At 46.8% G+C, this 16522-nt stretch overlaps 1 protein-coding gene across 1 annotated transcript in view; it reads left to right on the forward strand.

The window, feature by feature from the left end:
- Positions 1-16522, forward strand: part of HCK (HCK proto-oncogene, Src family tyrosine kinase) — a 40928-nt gene that overhangs the window by 6555 nt on the left and 17851 nt on the right. Inside the window, exons 2-5 of the mRNA XM_065919745.1 lie at positions 8901-9018; positions 11804-11846; positions 12205-12304; positions 13049-13147. Of these exons, the coding sequence (XP_065775817.1) occupies positions 8902-9018; positions 11804-11846; positions 12205-12304; positions 13049-13147 (359 nt within the window). The 5' untranslated portion in view covers position 8901. The remainder of the gene's footprint in view (positions 1-8900; positions 9019-11803; positions 11847-12204; positions 12305-13048; positions 13148-16522) is intronic.

The raw sequence follows: 16522 nt of genomic DNA on the forward strand, positions 1-16522 counted from the left end.
GGTAATTTTAAAAACAAAAATGCATACCATCCAAAACAGAAAAGAATAGGCTCTGTCAACAATAAAAAAGAAAGTGTAAAAGGGTCAGAGCACGCGATGGAAACTTTGAAGTTCCCATTTGAGGGGGTCAGATTTGGGGGCAGCTGACCTCGGAGCATGGTGGGAGGCTGAAATGAAAAATTGTCCCTTGGGCGAACTGGCCACCATGTCCTTTTGGAAGGGGGTCATCTTCACTTGGCTCCAATCAAGGAAAGACTTTGTTCCTCTCCAAGCAAAGATAAACAAACATGGACAGTCCTTCTCAGTTTAAACACACATTTGTGACTATTGTTTACAAGGAGAAATCTAGGGCACCCTGGCAGCTAAGGGCATTTGATTCAGTTAGTCAGGTCCTTGGAGAAGGTGACTCTCAGAAACTGATTAGAGGGAATGCCTGTAGAAGAAGCTAGGAGAGGCTAGGAAAGGCATCATATAAGATAGTAAGGCACTGTTCAGTCACTCAGTTGTGTCTGGCTCTGCCACCCCATGAACTGCAGCATGCCAGGTTTCCCTGTCCTGCACTATCTCCTGGAGTTTGCTCAAACTCATATCCGTTGTGCTGATGATGCCATTCAACCATCTCATCCTCTGCTGTGCTCTTCTCCTTTTGCTTTCAATCTGTCCCAGCATCAGGGTCTTTTCCAATGAGTCAGTTCTTCACATCAGGTGGCCAAAGTCTTGGAGCTTCAGCTTCAGCAGCAGTCCTTCCAATGACTATTCAGTGTTGATTTTCTTTAGGATTGACTGGTTTGATCTCCTTGCTGTCCAAGGGATTCTCAAGAATCTTCTCCAGCACCACAGTTCAAAAGCATCAATTCTTCAGGGCTCGCCTTCTTTATGGTCCAGCTCTCACATCCAGACATGAATACTAGCAAGGCATGTCTGACTCCAAATGAAAGAAGGAGAGAGGAAAGAAGGGAAGAAGCAAGGGAAGGAAGGTAGAGATGTCTTAGACTGCAGGGCAGTTCTAAGGAAGGTTGGCAAGGCTGTCAAGGAGGTTCCATCAGAGGTCCCCCTGGCACGGGCCTGCCTCAGTACCCCTGCCACACTCAGTCATTGGGTGGGAGCAGCCCAAGGCAACAGTGATAGTCTTCAAGCATGACAGCTGGGGCCACTGGTCAATTCTGCCCTCTGCATGTGGAGATCTGAGAGGCTCATTCTTGTGGTCACCACATTAGATGGTGGCTAAAGCCATGAAGAATATAGCTGGAAAGGGGCCAGAAAGTGATAGGAGTTGGGGACAGTGCTCCTGTCTTAGCCAGGGGAATAAGAGAAGACCCTGCTGAGAAACTAAGATCTGCAAGAAGACCTGGGTGAAGAGAAAGAGGCTTTCTGGGTAATGAATGTTCCAAAAAGCAGCCTGTGCAATGACCCTGAGGTAGAAACATGGTTGGTGAGTTGAGGAAGAGCAAGAGGCTAGTGTGGCTGAAATGAAAAAATCAAGGGAGGGCTGGAGGAGACAGGACTGTGAGGTTGAGGGGACCCCAGGTCATGGAGACTTGCCAGCCATAGAGGGGACTTGGACTCTTACTCCAAGTAAGATGGCAGCCTGGGGATATTTTGAGCAAAGGAGGGACGTGATCTGACTTATATTTTAAAAAGCTCATTTATCTGTAAGAGGCAGAAAGGGCATTCAAACCCATCTTTTTCTGGCTTCAAGTGTTAGTTGCTCAGTCATGTCCAACTCTTTGCGATCCCACGAACTGTAGCCCACCAGGCTCCTCTGTCCACGGAATTCTCCAGGCAAGAGTACTGGAGTGAGTTTCCATGCCCTTCTCCAGAGGATCCTCTGGACCCTATATTTTTCCAAACTTTCCTGCCCTCTGCCTACCTTAAAGATAAAAGTATTCTAAGGAGGCTTACAAGTGCCCTTGAGTTCTGGAGTTGATCAGGTGACTCAGAGGTAACATTGAACACGCTAAAAATTTACTACTTGTATGGAGCAAGTGGTTGGAACACATACATCTCAGAGTCAACCTTCTGACTGAGTCAGGCAAATGACCAAAGATCTGACTTCCTCTTTCCTATGTTGCTCGGTCACTTGCTGTTGTGTAAACCAGGGCATGACACCCGCCCTTTCTGGGTATTTGCAAAATCAAAGTTTTGAGTTCTTGATCAGAAAGAAACTGACAGTTGGAAAAGGGAAGAGATGGAGAGTCAGAGGTGACCCCTAAATGTCCATTATGGATAGCAGTCACTTGGAGGTTTGGCTGGTTCATTCAGAAGAATCAAGGAACCCGAGGAGAGGGAGCTATGTGCTCCTGAAAACTCTTTGGGGACTTGGTCCCCAACAGTGGAAGGTTTTTCCCTCTGCCCCCATGCCTGAGCTATTCTGAGAAGGGAAAGTTCCTCTAAATGGACAATCTTGAGCCCTGGGCCCCTGGCAGTCTGCCTTCCTAAACTTCCTGTTTGGGTTACTCATCCCCACCCCCTCCTGCTTTCCCTGATATAGCCTCTGAGGCTGACCCAGTGGAGAATGGGAGGCAGGAGAGCTGGGTTTTTGCTCTACCTGCCACTAACCACATAGGGATCTCTCTGCTGTGGGTCTCCATTTCCCCATCTGACAGATGGGTTCATATATATGGACAGCCTAATCCATGTCAGGCCCTTTCTAGGCATGGCTTCAGTGCCACCAACTTCATACTCTACCCACCCCCACCCGCTCTAATGGGTCTAGTACCCTCTTTACTTTCTTCTATCAAAACTTCCTATTAAGGCAGTCTTTGCCATTAAGTCATTTACACCTGAGTATGAATTGCAATCCTTTGTAAGAATTTCCTTTGCACTCAGCAGGACTCTTTGAGGTTCAAGGGCACATAAATCCAACTTAAACTGGCTCAAGCAGAAAAAAAAGGATATTGGAAAGCCCATGAGCATATCAGCTTCATAAAGGGTTGAAGAATTTGTATTTCCTCATTTCTAGGCTCTGCTTTGCAACAGCAAGCCTCTTTTCCAGCCAAATGGATGATTCTCATTGGCCACAACTGAGTCACATGCCCAACTCTGCTTCTATTACTGCAAGTCTGATTGGCCAGACTTCATAACAGACCCATTCCTACAGTCAGAGGTTGAAGTCAGCTCTGCTACAGTCCAGGAATTGAGAATGGGAGAAGGGTGGTTCCCAAAGAAAATTGAGGAGCTATTGTCAGAAGGAGGAGGAGCAGATGCTACCCAAGAAAGAACTATAGCTGTCCCCTTCGGAGAACGAATCACCCGACATCTCATCTCATATTTGGGGAAACTGAGGCCCAGAGAAAGGCTGGGACTTGCCTGAGGTACACAGTGAGTTTGCGGCAGAGGCGGGACTAAACTCCAGGGCTCCTCGCCCCCAGCCCTCAGAAGCCACTGCTTGAGCCTAAAAGCTCCTAGGAAACCACCTGCCACCCACTCCATAGGATGCTCAGGCAGGTTCTGAGAGTTCAGGAGGAGTCTCTGAGGTCTCTGTGGCCAGCACGGTGACCATGGGAAACAGTCAGCCCAAGCAAGCTGAACTTTCTTGTTTCCCTTCCACGCAGTGCCTGCAGAAGCCAAGGGGACGGGGAGCTGGTTTCAGGTCCCAGCGGTTCGGCAGTGAGCTGAGGAAGTATCTTTGCTGGGGGTTAGCTGTTCTAAGTTAATGTGGGGCCAGGCAAGCCACTGCTGCTCTCAGGGCCTGGTCTTGAGTCACATTAGACAAGAAACATGTGTTTTCTGAAATTTCAAAGAGCCTTTCAAATCCCTGTCCCATAGGACCTCAGGCCAAGCCTGAGAAGCAAGTGCCTCCTATTATAAAGGGGTGGGGGAGGGGAAATGGGGCTCAGAGAGGGCAAGAGCCTTACGCAAGGTCACGCAGCAATCAGTGGAAGAACTGGGATCCAAAGCCAAGTATTCAGACCCCAAGCTTGGTCTTCCTTCCACTACATTGGTGGGTATCAAATTTCAGTGTGATAAGACTCCTAAAGAATTGTTTGAAATGCAGATTCTATGCCTTCATCCCCAGAAACCCTAGTTCATTCAATTCAGAGTGTTGCCTGGAATAGTCAAGAGTCAGTGAGGACTGTTTGGGTACAAGTGGCAGAAATACAACTCAAACTGGCTTAGGCAAAATTGAGAATTTACTTGCTTGTGAATTAGAAAAATTCTGAGGTTGAAAAGTTTTGGGCATAGCCGGATCCAGGTGTTCAAACATGTCTTCAGGAATCACTTTGTCTCCATTGCTCAGCTCTGCTGTCCTCTGTGATGGCTTCCCTCTAAGGCAGTCCCTCCCTTCATGATGTCAGAATGGCTCCCAAGAGCTCCAGTTTCCTACATTCACACCTACATCTATACTCACTTCTATACCTACATCTACATCCATTTTCATATCCACAGCCACATACATCCACATCTATACCTACACCCATATCAACAGCTACGTCCACATTCACACCCACATCTACAACAATGCTTATAGAAATAGAATGCCTTTTCCCTAATTTTCCCAGCAAAACTCCAGGGCAGACTCTGCCTCAGATAGGATCACATACATACCTATAACTGAACCAACCACCGTTGGTTGTCAGGAGACTTGGGTTCGATCCCTGGGTTGGGAGGATCCTGTGAAGAAGGGAAAGGCTACCCACTCCAATATTCTGGCCTGGAGAGTTCCATGGACTATACAGTATCACAAAGAGTCGTCCATGACTGGACTTTTTTTTTTTTCATTTTGTCAACATATTGACAAAGTGAGCGACTTTCACTTGTCAGCATATTGCAGACTCAGCTGTCAAATCACTGTTCCCTGTGTTCTTTGGTGACCTTTATAAGAGGATCCACATAATAATTCTCTTTTGAATTTAGTGCTCAAAAATTTTGTTTCTGTCAGTAAATTGCCATGCTTCCTGGGTTTTATGTTAACAATGTACAATTTCCCGTTTTATCTTGGCTAGTAGGAAACTCAGAGGTAAATCTAGTACCCAATGGCAGAAACACTAGCACCCCAGGCTTCTGATTCAATCATCTTTCCTTTCAAATGGTGCAACAGAACCTTTTTTGAGTCTTGAAGTGCTCTGTACATGGTTTATTATCATAAGCTCCCTCAAATCCTCTTTGAAAGACAGTGCTTCTATGAAACATTCTTGGATTTCCCCAAATCTTTATTGAAATCCCTCCCTCTCTTCAAAATTCAACTCACTATCCTGCCGCTCAATTATTATACACAGGTTGTTTTTACTATGAACAAAGTAACATATATATGTTAGTGAAAGAACCTGGATATGTATTAGATTCACAAAATGGCTTGATATTATATATGTCTTGCAGGTTGTTTTTCTCACTCAGCAAGTATTTTAGAAGTCTTTGCATGGCTCTGACTGTCTCTGCCAATACCTCACAGCTCCTTGGGAACATAATTTTGAACGTAATTTTGTGTGTCTAGTCTTTACATCCCAGCTGGAGCAGGAGCCAGGAGCCAGGTCCAGATGCCTTTATCTTCAACTGACTACAGAAAGCATGGGCTCTGGGCACACATTTACTCACTGACCATGTGACATGTGACCATGTGACACTCCTACTGCGTGCCAGCAAGGTGCTGAGTTGAGCACCAAGGAACACAGACATGAGCAGGACCCGTCTCTGGGGTGCTGCTGTGATGGCAATGTTCTATATCTGTACAGCTGAGTAGATAGCTTCAGCCACAGATAGCTCTCTCTTTTTAATATTTATTTATTTCTTTGGTCGTGTCTTAGTTGCAGCATGCAGGATCTTAGTGGCAGCGTGCGGGGATCTTCAGCTGTGGCATGTGGGATCTAGTTCCCTGACCAGGATTCCAACCCAGGCCCCCGTGCATTGGGAGCACAGTGTCTTAGCCACTGGACTTGGACCACAAGGGAAGTCCTCCCAGACAGCTCTTGAGCACATGAAACCTGGCAAGTCCTAGCGGAGATGTGCTGTACATGTAAAACACACACTGAGATATGAAGACTCAACATTAAAAAAAAAAGAATATAAAGTATCTCATTGATCATTTTATGTTGATCACATTAATAATAATTTTGACATATTGGGAAAAGTAAATACATCTTAAAATTAATTCCCTTGTTTCTTTTTACCTTGAAAAAACACGGCTATGGAAAATTTTAAATTATATACATGGCTCACATTACATTGCTGTGTCTAGTGGTCATGAAAATGAGCATTTCAGAGGCCACTCCAAGCCAAGCAGTGGAGTGGTTTTCTTGGTTTAGGGGGAAATCACATCTTATGCAAATTTGACTCTTGCCCATATACCACTTAAAAAAAATACTTCATTGTGCAAAAATTGAACTAACAGGAATTCCCTATTTTAAGAAATTAACTTCTCAAGTATTATGTCTCTAAACTTGAGGGCCAAAGGACTTGCAAACAGTGTTCCCCCAGGGTAGGGCCACATCTGCCAGTAAATGGAAATGATATGATTAGCACTTCTGTAGAACTTACTGTGTGGCAGACGCCTTCAGACTTCCAACTCACTCTGTGCTCACCACCACCCTGGAACACGTGTTTATGTGTTAGGAGACCCTACTCCTCAAGACCCTGTGGCCACGTTGAATATGTAAGTTGTCGATGTAAGGAATACCAAATACATGCTCAGAGAGGTGGAGGGAGCTGCCCTACCTCCCACAGCCATCCTCTTCCCAGATCACACTTAACTTAATCAAAATATATGAAATGGAATATGATTTTCTGTCATACAAAACCTCACAATAAGCTGTTTTATTTCCTACAACTGTAATACATACTTATCACAAGCCAGAGAGGTGTTGGTTTTCATTTTCAGTTCATATGAGTACGTTATAAAACAGTGATTAATTGCAATAATTTTTCAAATTAATGATCCAGCGCTCCAGGAGTCTGGATCAGTTCCTTACTTTATTCGCAAAAGGAGAATGAAGCGGAAACTGCTTAAGCCTTAAGGTGGTAAACTGTTCCCAACTCCCACCAGGACAGACAAAAACATCCTTGTAAATGAAAAGAATCTTTAAAAAAAATAATAATTCCCATAAACCTAGGAATTTGGGTTTTTTCCTTAAGCCACAAACACATGTTCATTCTAACAAGATAAGTATAACTGCTTTAGAAGAAAATTGCAATTGTGCAGAGATGAGGAAAACAATTACTTCCTTATGTGACTTCTCAGCAAACACGGGCACATTTTGAGAAAAGAATAAAAGGTTTCTACCACTTTAACGATGAAGTTTTGACTCTGATCAGATCAATGTGTTTTCTTTAAGTGTCTTTAAATTTTATAAATCCATCAGCAAAGTCCGTCAGCTCTACCTCCAAAATATCTAAGTTGATGATCCAAGGGATACCAAAATATCTCCTGACCCTTTCTGTTCCTTACCCCCTCAGTAGCCAGCACCCCAGGCCAGGCCACCATCAAGCATCTCGAGCCTGGACTTCTGACCTATTCTCCAAAGGCTGTACTCCACCGATCAGCGGAAGAGCTGACAGGGTTATTTAAAGTGTAGATTGACTCCTGTCACCCTTCTACATGAAACTTTTCCTGGTTTCCCATCAGCCTTAGAATGCAATCCAAATTCCTCACCACTGTAAAGATGGGGCAACCTCGTGGTATACTCTCTGCTCCCTCCTGCCTGTGATCTCCAGCCACACTGGTCTCCTTTCAGTGCCTGACTCTCTTCAAGCACATTCCAGCCTCAGGGTCTTTGCACTCACTGTTTGCACTCACCTGCTGGGAACACTGTTCCTTCAGAGTGTTACATAACTGACTCCTTTGTGTCAGTTGGGCCCCAAGTCCAACATCACCTCCTGAGAGAGGCCTTCCCCAACCACCCTGTCTAAAGAGGCCCGGCATGGTTTTTCCCTATCAGCATCCTCTTTGAGCATCCTCACACGTTTCACTAACTAAATTTATCCTGTTAATTATTTGCTACCTGTTCTTTATCTGTGACTCCCATCCATCTCCAGGGTGAGCTCCAATAGGGGTGTGAACTTGCTTGTCTTAGTCATGATTTAGCAAAGTGCTCAGTAGGGAATTCCCTGGTGGTCCAGGGGTTTGATCCCACACCTCCACTGCCCTAACTGGGGAACTAAGATCCCATATGCCATGAGGTGCGGCCAAAACAAATACATAAATAAAAATGTAAAGAAAGAAAAGTACTCAGTAAATGTTTACCCAGTAAATGAATGAACGAATGAATGATCAAATAAATCCATGAGAGAAAGAAAGGAAGGAAGTAAAAGAGGGAGGGAGGGAGGAAGGAAGGAAGCTGTTACAAGGCAATTATAAAGTGATATGAGGGGATGGTGACTTGATTGTTTGAGCCACATTATGTGACCTGGTCTCTATCACTTAATATAAAATATTAACTTATTATATATGAGAGTATAGTCTTACTGTTGGCTCGGAGCCTGACTCTAGACTATTTCCCCACCCACGTACTTTCTCATCCTCCCAACACCCTGAGAGTAGGCTGCATTATTATCCCCATTTCGCTGATGAGGAACTGAGACTAGGGAGCAGGGGGAGTGATACGTGAGCAGTTGGTGTGGGGGCGGGGGGAGGGACCAAGCATCAGCTCAGGCTTTCTGCCCCCAAAGTGTGTTGAATTTCAATGATCATCACAATTTATTCTCTCAATAAGCTTCCTGTCGCCAGGGTCCTTGGTAGCATGACTTTGACAACTTGTCAGCTCTGTGTGGGTGTGTGGCAGACGTGGATATGGGGAAGTCCAGAGATGACAAGGGCAGAGTGAGCTCCATTAGGTGAGGGTGAGGTAGGGGTCTGACACGGGGAGGGGAGCCAGCCTGGCAACAGGGTGTCTCAAGCCCAGAATCAAAGAACTCCCCCTTGCGGGGATCCGAGCAAGCTGGGCTCATCTCCCTTCTCTCTACCGCAGGATGGGGTGCGTGAAGTCCAAGTTCCTCCGAAATGGAGGCAAGGTCTCAAAAACCGAGGCCAACACCAACCCACACAATCCCGTGTATGTGCCGGATCCCACGTCCTCGGGCAAGCGGGTGAGTAGGAGATGAAAGGGGACACCGGCGGCTATCCGGGGCTGCCCCATGCTGCCCCAAACTGCTCTCACAGTTCCCTGTTCTCCCAAGGGTGAGCAGGGTGAGTTTGGGGTGAAATGGAGCTGACCGGTCACCAGCAGCGCCGTGACTCCCCAGGATACGCCAGCACCGAGCACCTGGGGCAAGGGCATCACTGCTTCTTGTCCCGCTGCCCAGGCCTTGGGCCCTCAGCCTGGGTGACCACGTCCCAGGGGGTATGGCTGGCCTTCCCACCTGGGCAGTACCAGGAATCAGTGCTGAGGGTAATGAGCGAGCAGCTTAGTCACAACAGCAGTTGAAGAAATGACGGTAATGATGACAGCATCAGTATCATGGCGATAACTGTAATAACAATGGTAGTAATAATAGTAACAACAATACTAGTGGGAGTATAATAGCAATGGAGGCAGGAACTACAGCACAGAGTCGATGAGAGAAGTGATAATACTAGCAGAGGTATCTGCTCACTTCTGCTACACTTATATACAGAGCTTACGATGAACCAAGTACCATCCTAAGTGCAAGACGGTTATTAACACCTTTAATCCTCACGATAGTGTTCTTGTGGGCCACAAGTTGTTTCACACCCATTTTAGAGATGAGATGCAGACATTAAATGACATGCTGAAGGCTACATGGTTAGCAGGGATTCAAACTCAGCACATGTTCCGGTGTCCCAGAGGTAGGAACAAAGTAACAGGCAGAGCCAACTGCTAATGACAGGAGCAGTAGTCATGTGGCATTAGTGGGGGCCCGGGGGCGGTAGTTGCCACAGAAGTCACCCTACTAGTCATGGTAGTTGTGATGGTTCAAAGAGCAGTAACAATAGTAATAGTGGTGGTTACAGTAATAGTACTAGTAACGGGGCTGACAGTACTGCTGCTGCTATTAAGAGCAGCAGTAACAGTTGTAATGAGCATTATTGTTCTTTGAAAAATCTCCTATGGTCTGGGCACTGGAGTGAGCTGTTTCTATATCATTAATTCTCACCAAAAGCCGTGAGGCTGGAGTTAATACTTCTTATAGCCAGGGTGAGAGAGGCTCAAAGTTAAAAGGCTCCCTGGGCTCATGGTGCTGGGAGGCAGCAGAGTTGGGTTGTTCTAAACGCAACGCTGGGGTTCTCTCTCCTCTGGGGTCCTTCTGTCCATCCCCTTATCTGAAGCTTTCCCGGCAAGCTCAGCCTCCAGAGGCAGGGGTGCACTTCTTCCTGTGGCTCCTTAGAAAGTTCTCCCTTGTGTTGAAGGGAGGCCTGTTACCCCATAATCCTTACTCCTGGATCCTATACCGCCCCCCTCAGTCCCGCCCCAAACACATCCACTACCTCTGCTCCGTGAGAGCTTGTAGAGATGGAAGGCAAAGATCTTATCCCAACCCACCCTTTCCTTCCAAATCATCTTTCACACAACATGGGCTCCTGGTCTCTCTTCACCTGCTTGCCCTTCTCCAGGAGTGATGCCTAGAACAGGACTAATTTTGGAAACGGGAGAAGAGGGGAATGGTCACCTCCCATCTTCTGACACTTGACCTCCATTAATACAGCCTGAGTTTACAAGAACTTCCCACACTGGTGATGTCCTGGGGTGACATCCTAAACCCTAAGTCCCTCCCAGGTCAGCTTCTCTCCTAACTTGCGTGCCCCGGGGCCCTTTCTGTGGCCAGGGCTCCAGAGTCTCAGGTTCTCTGAGATCCCCTGACTTGTCCCCAAGGGGAAGTAGAGGTTTTCTTTCTCCCACCAGTTTTTGCCTGTTCTCTCTGAACATCAAGTTTAAGGGATATTATTATCAGCCATTCATTGCTCTGCTCATGCAGAACTTTGATTTAGCAGTAATGTAACAATTGAGAAAGGATTTCCAGGTCAAATCAGCTTGCAAAACACTGGGCCACACACTCTTTTCTGTAGGACTTCCTAGAGCCTTTATGTATCTTTGTGATGGGCTTTATACATCTCCCCAAAAAGGGTATACTTACTGCTTCCCAAACCTGTTTTTTTAAATTAGCATTTACTTACATGTGTGACACACAAATTCATTCTCTTTGAAAATAAAAATCACAAATTACAGTTAAAACTACAGTGTCTGCTGACCAATGCCCTCCTCCCTAGAAATACCACACCCCAGCCCAGAGGTAATAGCTGTTGTCAGTTTATCAGGGAACCTTGCAAACCTCTTTCCATGAATTTACTCACAGCTGTACCGTATGTGTCCACAGAAATTGTTTAGGCTGTGTGATTATATGTTTTATACCAGCGTATCATTTTTACCATTCTGAAGAACTAGCTTTGTTTACTCAACAATGTACCTTTGAGGTCTCGCTGCATCAGGAATGAAGTGGCCTCCCTCCTATAAGAGCTGCTTAGAGCAGCTCCCTTAATTTGGTGCCGATTCCCCTTTGGATGGACACTTAGGTTTTCTGTAGTGGAGCCTTTATTCATGGGCCTGCTGGTAGACCTCGGATTTCTTCAGACTTGGAAAACTCTGATCTGGGCCAACCCCCCTCACTGTATGTTGAGCGGAAGGGACAAGTCCGTGTCCCCCAGTAAGTCTAAGGCAGAGCCTACAAGCCTAGAGCTCTGCATCTTTGTCCTAGCTGTGCCCCTAATGTGCAGTGTTACCTGGGGCACTTTCCCAGCCCTCTCTGGGCCTCCCCCCATGACACATGGGGTTGGGATATCCTTTTTTGACACAAACCTTCAATGTCTCCACACACACTGTTGGATTCATTCTCTTCTCCCGTTTCTTCCCCACAGTGGCCTGATGGTAGCAATGGCAACCCGCCAGGGTCCACAGAGGGTAAGTAACTGGCAGGCACGTGCAGTGGAGTTGGTGATTGTAGAGGTTAGGTTAGGTGCTTGGCGAGAACCTAAGGCAAAAATCCAACACAGTCAAAACCGCCCTTGAAAATCCCCTAATTTGCCCCCTAAGTACTTAGTACAGGCCATTGCGTTTCTATAGCGCTATTTCACAGCATGACCATAACTTCATTAGCTTTGAACTCAAGAATGCACTATGGCAAGATGCTTACTTGTATCATGAAGAGACACATCAAGGGGTCCAGGGCTGGGTGCCAGGTGTTGGGGTGGGAAATACCCAGGGCTGTGGGTGTGCTCAGATCAAGCCTCACCATCCCATGTGTCTCCCTTCCCAACAGGTTCTGAGGATATCATTGTGGTTGCCCTGTATGATTATGATGCCATTCACCATGAAGACCTCAGTTTCCAAAAGGGGGATCAGATGGTGGTCCTGGAGGAGTGAGTCCCCATCCCACACCCCCTAAGACATAGCTATCTGCAACACTCAATTTTGCTCTCTTTTGTGTTTCAGTAGAGAACCTGATGGGCTATATTATACTAAAGTGTAAATGACTGATGAGAATGTGATCATAAAAAAGGAAGAAGGGTTTCCTTTAACCTGGGTTTTAGCCACAGTAAAGGAGCTTGTGTGCTTGCTAATGGTGCACCCAGGCAAGGATGGACAGCTGACAGTGCTTTCCTAGGGAAGCCTTCCTTGGACTCCTATGATTAAGTGGCAGGCTTACCTACAGAGCAGACCCTGTTGAGGTGACTTTGCATTCAGATCTGTGGATCTCTGAGTTTGCTACCTCCAATCTCCTATAATCCTCACCATCACTAGATGTAGTGTCTAATATGTGCTGGGACTGCTTATGCTTGGTCAGACTCCTGAGCCCAGTCCCTCTGGCCAGCAAGCCACTGTGAGTCTGCCACGGGCACAGTCTGCCTAATATATAGTTAGTAAGGTCAAGGCCACAAGTCCAGGAAATGAGAGTAAGGCCAAAGACCTAGGACTGTGAATGTAGGGACAGGGCTTGATTCCAGCCCCGGGGTTGTTGTAAAGATATTTGCCTTCATCATGGGGTGCAGGTTGGGGGCTGGGACGGTGGTGGCCCTGCCCTTCACCCTACCCGCCTCCTATTGTTGGGGGTATTCTAGGCCACGGCTGAGGGGTTGACCCCTTTGCTCCCTTCTGCCCCCCAGGTCTGGGGAGTGGTGGAGAGCGCGATCTCTGGCCACCCGGAAAGAGGGCTACATCCCAAGCAACTACGTCGCCCGTGTCAACTCTCTGGAGACAGAGGAGTGAGTATTCCATCTCCCTGCCCTGCAGAAGCAAGCATGAGCTGAGCCGGCCTCGCTTCTGCCTCAGGGCCTTTGCGATCACCATCTCCCCTGCCTGGCACACTCTTCCTGGAGCTCTTTGCCTGTCTGGCTCCTGCTCATCCTTTGGGTCTCAGAGAGGCCTTCGCTGGCCATTTAGTCTCAAGCAGGTCTCCGCTGTGACTCTGTGTGACTCCCTGCTTTACTTCTTCTGAACACTTCTCACTAGCAAAGACAATCTTGTTTCTTTGGTTGTCCCCAGTTCACTGTCTGCCTCCCCCCACTAGAAGGGGAGCACACAAGGGCAGGGACATGCATGGTCTGTCCTCTGCTGCATCCTGCGCCCTTCGCACAGGCTGGCATGCAGTTTGTGCTCAATGCATATGTGTTGGATGAAGTATAACAGCTGTGCCAAGGAGGGTCCTCTGAGAGGCGAGCCAGCCCACATCCGGCTGGTCATCCCTCACATGACTCGTTCAGCCCGCCTGTGCCTGCACCTCACTGAGCCCTGTGCCAATTGGGGGCCACAGAGCCAATGAGACATCCTCCACCCTCAAGGAGATCGCTGTAACCCCTCATTCTTTACTGCGGGCTGTTTATGTCTATGTTGGCTCAGAAAACAGACAGTTGTACTTCATCCTTCCATCCATCCATCCACCCAATCATCCCACAGACCCCTGAGCATCCACTGAACTCCCAGCTCTATTCCAGGAATGCTAGGTGACTCAGGCAGGCTTCCTCCCTGGAGATGTTCACAGTGTGAGGGGGGTGACCCTGACAAGTAAGAAGATGGCCACACTATCAGGCGGCAATAGATTCAATTCAGAATCAGCCAATCAAAAAGTCAAAACCTGATGGTCACCATGGCTTTATCTCCTTTGCCTCCTCCCTCTGGCTAGATGGTGTTGAGGGTTTGGGATGCTTACCTGTTAAAATGGGCTTTTCTTATTTTAAAGTCACCCCTTTCTTAGTGCACAGAAAACCTCTTCGCCCTGTGAAATCTCCCCTCTGTGGCCGTGAGGAAGCCCTCACTCCCAGCCCTGACCCTTCTGTCCTGGAATGCCCCCAGCACATGCCCTACATGCTGCGTGGGGTGGGGTGGCTGCTTCTCTGTCCTTCTAGGCTTTCTCCCAGGGCATCGGTGCTCTGCCCCCCTGCTCCAGGCTCTGAACACTTAGAGACTTCCTGCACCATTCCTCCCCTTGCAGCAGCCTTGAAGCAGGCATGGCCGGTATTACTCCTTAAAGCAATATAACTGCTGAGTGGAAAAGGCCAGGCGCAGAGGACAGACATAGTGGGTTATCATTTGGGTGATAACTTAATGGCTGGTTCTCAACCTTGAGTGCGTCAGCATCACCTAGAGGGTTAGTTAAAATGCTGGTTTCTGAGCCCCACTCCTCGACTGTCCAATTCATAACTGGCATTTCTAACAAGTTCTCAGGTGAGGTGGATGCTGCTAGTCCAGGGACCCACCTTGAGAACCACTGACCTGAACACCCATATGAGTCTTGAACTCCCGGGCTCTTGTGTCCCCATCAAGAGACTGCTCACAGAGGCTGCCTCTGAAGAGAGCAGCTGGGGCCTGGAAATCAGCGTGGGATGGAACCTTACTTCCTCATCTGCCTTGAAATAGGCAGTATTTTCAAATGTTTCAAAATGCAAATGGTACAGAAGGACAGACTAAAGAGTGAAAAGTCTTCCCCTCACCCCATCCCCAGCCAGCTACTTCCCTTCCAGAAGCAACCAGTTTCCTGTAAGTCCTCCCAAATGCTTTATACTTGATTAAGAAACTACATATATCTTCCTCCAATTTTTTAAAAAATCAGAGTATAGCTGATTTAGAATGTTGTATTAGTTTTAACTGTACAGGAAAGTGAATTCATTATACATATAGATAAATCCACTCTTTTTTAGACTCTTTTCCCATAGAGGTCATTATAAATATTAAATATAGTTCCCTGTGCTATAGGTCCTTATTGGTTATCTATTTCATAATTAGTAGTATGTATACGTCAATCTCAATCTCCCAATTTATCCCTTTTCTCTCCTTTCCCCCTGGTAACCATGTTTGTTTTCTACATCTGTGACACTATTTGTTTTGTAAGTTCACTTGCATCATTTTTTTAGATTCCACATGTAAGCGAATATCATTCGATGTTTGTCTTTCCCTTCCTGTCTTACTTCACTTAGTATAAGAATCTCTAGGTTTGTCCATGTTGCTGCAGATGGCATTGTTTTATTCTATCTTATGGCTAATGTTCCACTATCATGTCTGTGGTGACTCAGCGGTATAGAATCCACCTGTAATGCAGGAGACACAGGTTTGACCCCTGGGTTGGGAAAATCCCCTGGAGAAGGAAATAACTTCCCACTCCAGTACTCTTGCCTGAGAAATCCCATGGGCAGAGGAGCCTGGTGGGCTACAGTCTGTGGGGTCACAAAAGAGTCAGACACAACTTCATGAGTAACCAGTAACAACAATGTTTCATTGGATATAAGTGCCACAACTTCTTCATCCATTCATCTATTGATGGACATCGAGGCTGTTTCTGTGTCTTGGCTATTGTGAACAATGCTGCAAAGAATATTGTCTCTCTCTGTTTTACACAAGTGGCAGCCTCTGTGCTGTACTCGTCCACCCCTTCTGTTCAGATCTTCCAGGCAGCGCTGATATGCCCCCTTTCCACAGTTGCTGTGTCTCTCATGTAGATGCCCCAGCATCCCTCATCAGTGGTCACTTGAGCTGTTTCCAGCCTCACGCTGCCTTGAGTCTCGTTGTGTATGTGTCATTTCTTCCCGTGCAAAATCAGTGGGATAACTTCCTAGGGGTGGGATTGCCAGGGAGACAGCTCTTCCTGTGTACCCTTTAACATTGCTTGAACATTTTATCATGGCTTGAATCACTTTACCAAATGAAAGCAAGGAAGGCAGGGGTGTTGCATGGTGTTTAAGATCTTTGGCTCTGGAGTTAGACTGCCTGACTTTGAATCCTGCCTCCACCACTTACTAGCTGTGTGATGCCAGGCAAGTTACTTGCTCTTTCTGTTTCTCAGTTTCCTCATCTGTAAAATGGGGATAATAAAGGCAAAGATTCCATAGAGTTGGGTGGATAACAAGAGCTTGATAAATGGTAACTACCTGTTTCCCCAGTTGATAGCAGAGGAAACAGAAGTCCAGAGAAGAAAAGCAATGTGCTCCAAGTCACACATAGGCTTGTGGCAGGGTCAAGGTCAGCTGACCTCTGGTCTGGGGCTTTTTCCATCACAGAGCATGAACCACTCCTCAGGGAATAAATTTGGTTTCTGCTGCTTAAAGTTTTCCTTAAATTTTTTGGGGAATCTAAAGATCCCAAATAGT

The sequence above is a fragment of the Muntiacus reevesi genome, chromosome 2 (genome assembly GCF_963930625.1).
Source record: "Muntiacus reevesi chromosome 2, mMunRee1.1, whole genome shotgun sequence".
NCBI classification, from domain to species: domain Eukaryota; kingdom Metazoa; phylum Chordata; class Mammalia; order Artiodactyla; family Cervidae; genus Muntiacus; species Muntiacus reevesi.